This window comes from Acanthamoeba castellanii (assembly GCF_000313135.1).
Source record: "Acanthamoeba castellanii str. Neff unplaced genomic scaffold scf7180000084597, whole genome shotgun sequence".
Taxonomy (NCBI): domain Eukaryota; phylum Discosea; order Longamoebia; family Acanthamoebidae; genus Acanthamoeba; species Acanthamoeba castellanii.
Window position 1 is genome coordinate 24,367 of NW_004457688.1, and position 1,508 is coordinate 25,874.

General features: G+C 63.3%; 1 protein-coding gene across 1 annotated transcript; it reads right to left on the reverse strand.

Annotated features, from left to right (window-relative positions):
* Positions 1 to 600: 600 nt before the first annotated feature.
* On the reverse strand, positions 601 to 1,470 carry ACA1_056670 (cathepsin Llike cysteine protease; the record flags this gene model as incomplete). Its single annotated transcript, XM_004354508.1, has 4 exons — positions 601 to 738; positions 822 to 956; positions 1,107 to 1,311; positions 1,433 to 1,470. The coding sequence occupies 4 exons, from the start codon at positions 1,468 to 1,470 to the stop codon at positions 601 to 603; spliced, it is 516 nt and encodes a 171-aa protein (XP_004354560.1).
* Between the last annotated feature and the right edge of the window lie 38 nt (positions 1,471 to 1,508).

Consider the following 1,508-nt stretch of genomic DNA (forward strand, 5'->3'; position numbering starts at 1 on the left):
AGCCAAGGGCAAGGCCCATAACGATGACAACGACAATGCCAGCGATGACGACGACGCTCCGGAAGGCGAGGACCTGGGTCTACCAGCTGACGCTCAAGGCCTATCGCCACCTGGGCAAGCTCAAGGCGTGTCTGGGTCACGAGCTCTTCCAACCCTCGGCCCCTCAACGTTCATCGTCATCAGCCTCATCTTCGTCGTCATCGAAGACCGGGACGGACGAGTGCGTGCATCCGCTCGACCTGCGGAGCATGCGGCGCGAGCTGGAGCGGTGCCTCGGCCTCCTGCACCCGTCGTCGACGCTGCCCTTCCACCTGCCGTCGACCTCGCTCATCGCCGCCCGCGCGACCTATCTCGCCAGCAGCGGCTGGGCGCCGCCGCCTCCGCCGCTGCCGCCGCGCAAGGCGACCGAGCACCACCGCCCGCCCGGCGGCGAGACTACGCCGTCGCGACGACACATCCAAACACTCCTTTGATGAACTACTGTACGTGCGGTGTGTGCGGTGGTGTGTGCGGTGGTGCGTGTGCGTGTGCGGTGTGATGACTTTATAAAGTAATATGTACAAAAACAGGAAACAGGGCGGACGTGTAGTGGGGCGATCATCAGATCACGCTGGGGTAAGTGGCAAGCGTGGCGATGCCGCACATGTTGGAGCCGCGCGCGAAGAGGACGTAGCCGTCCATGCCCCAGCTCCGGCCCCACGAGTTCTTGACGATGTAGTACTCCACCTCCGTACCATTCTGTACCATTTGTCAGCTCTCAATATATGTCGACGCAGTTGCGTGTGTGCGTGTGCGATGGCGCGCGTGTGTCGTGTGCGTACCACGGGAACGCTGCCGTAGCCTACGGCGAGCACGGCGTGATTGAGGTCAGTGCGAGCCGAGCCGCACGATCGCGACGAGAACACGCCGCCCGAGTAGAACTGCAGTCCCTGCTCGGCATCAATGCACACGCTGATCTGTGCAGCACGACACACACGACACACACGACACGACATGACACGACACGACACGACACGACACGACACGACACGACACACACGACACACACGACACACACGACACGCGTCAGGAACTAGGCTAGACAGGGGCAGTGCTGGCGGTAGTACTGGTCCGACGGTGGCGAGGGCGTGAGCGAGGGCGGCTTCGCTGCCAGCCGGGAGGGACGTGTACGACGCGACGACGGCGCCCACCGCCCCCGCGGACTGGTTGTAGGTGCACGGACACAGCTCGGGCGCGGTGCAGTCCGAGATCCACACCGACGCCAGCGGATACCGCGCCTCGGTGTCGATGCCCTTGTTGTCGATCACATACCTGCATGTGTGTGTGTGTGCGCACACGCCACCGCAATGGTACGATAATGCGACACGACACACGACATGCAACATGGTGAGCGAGGGTGACGGATGATGGCTGACGATGATGAAGTGTGTACTGGAAGGCCTGGGAGGGCAGCCCGCCGCCGCACCCCATGTCGCCCTGCGCCCACGAGCAGTCGATGAGGTTCTCCT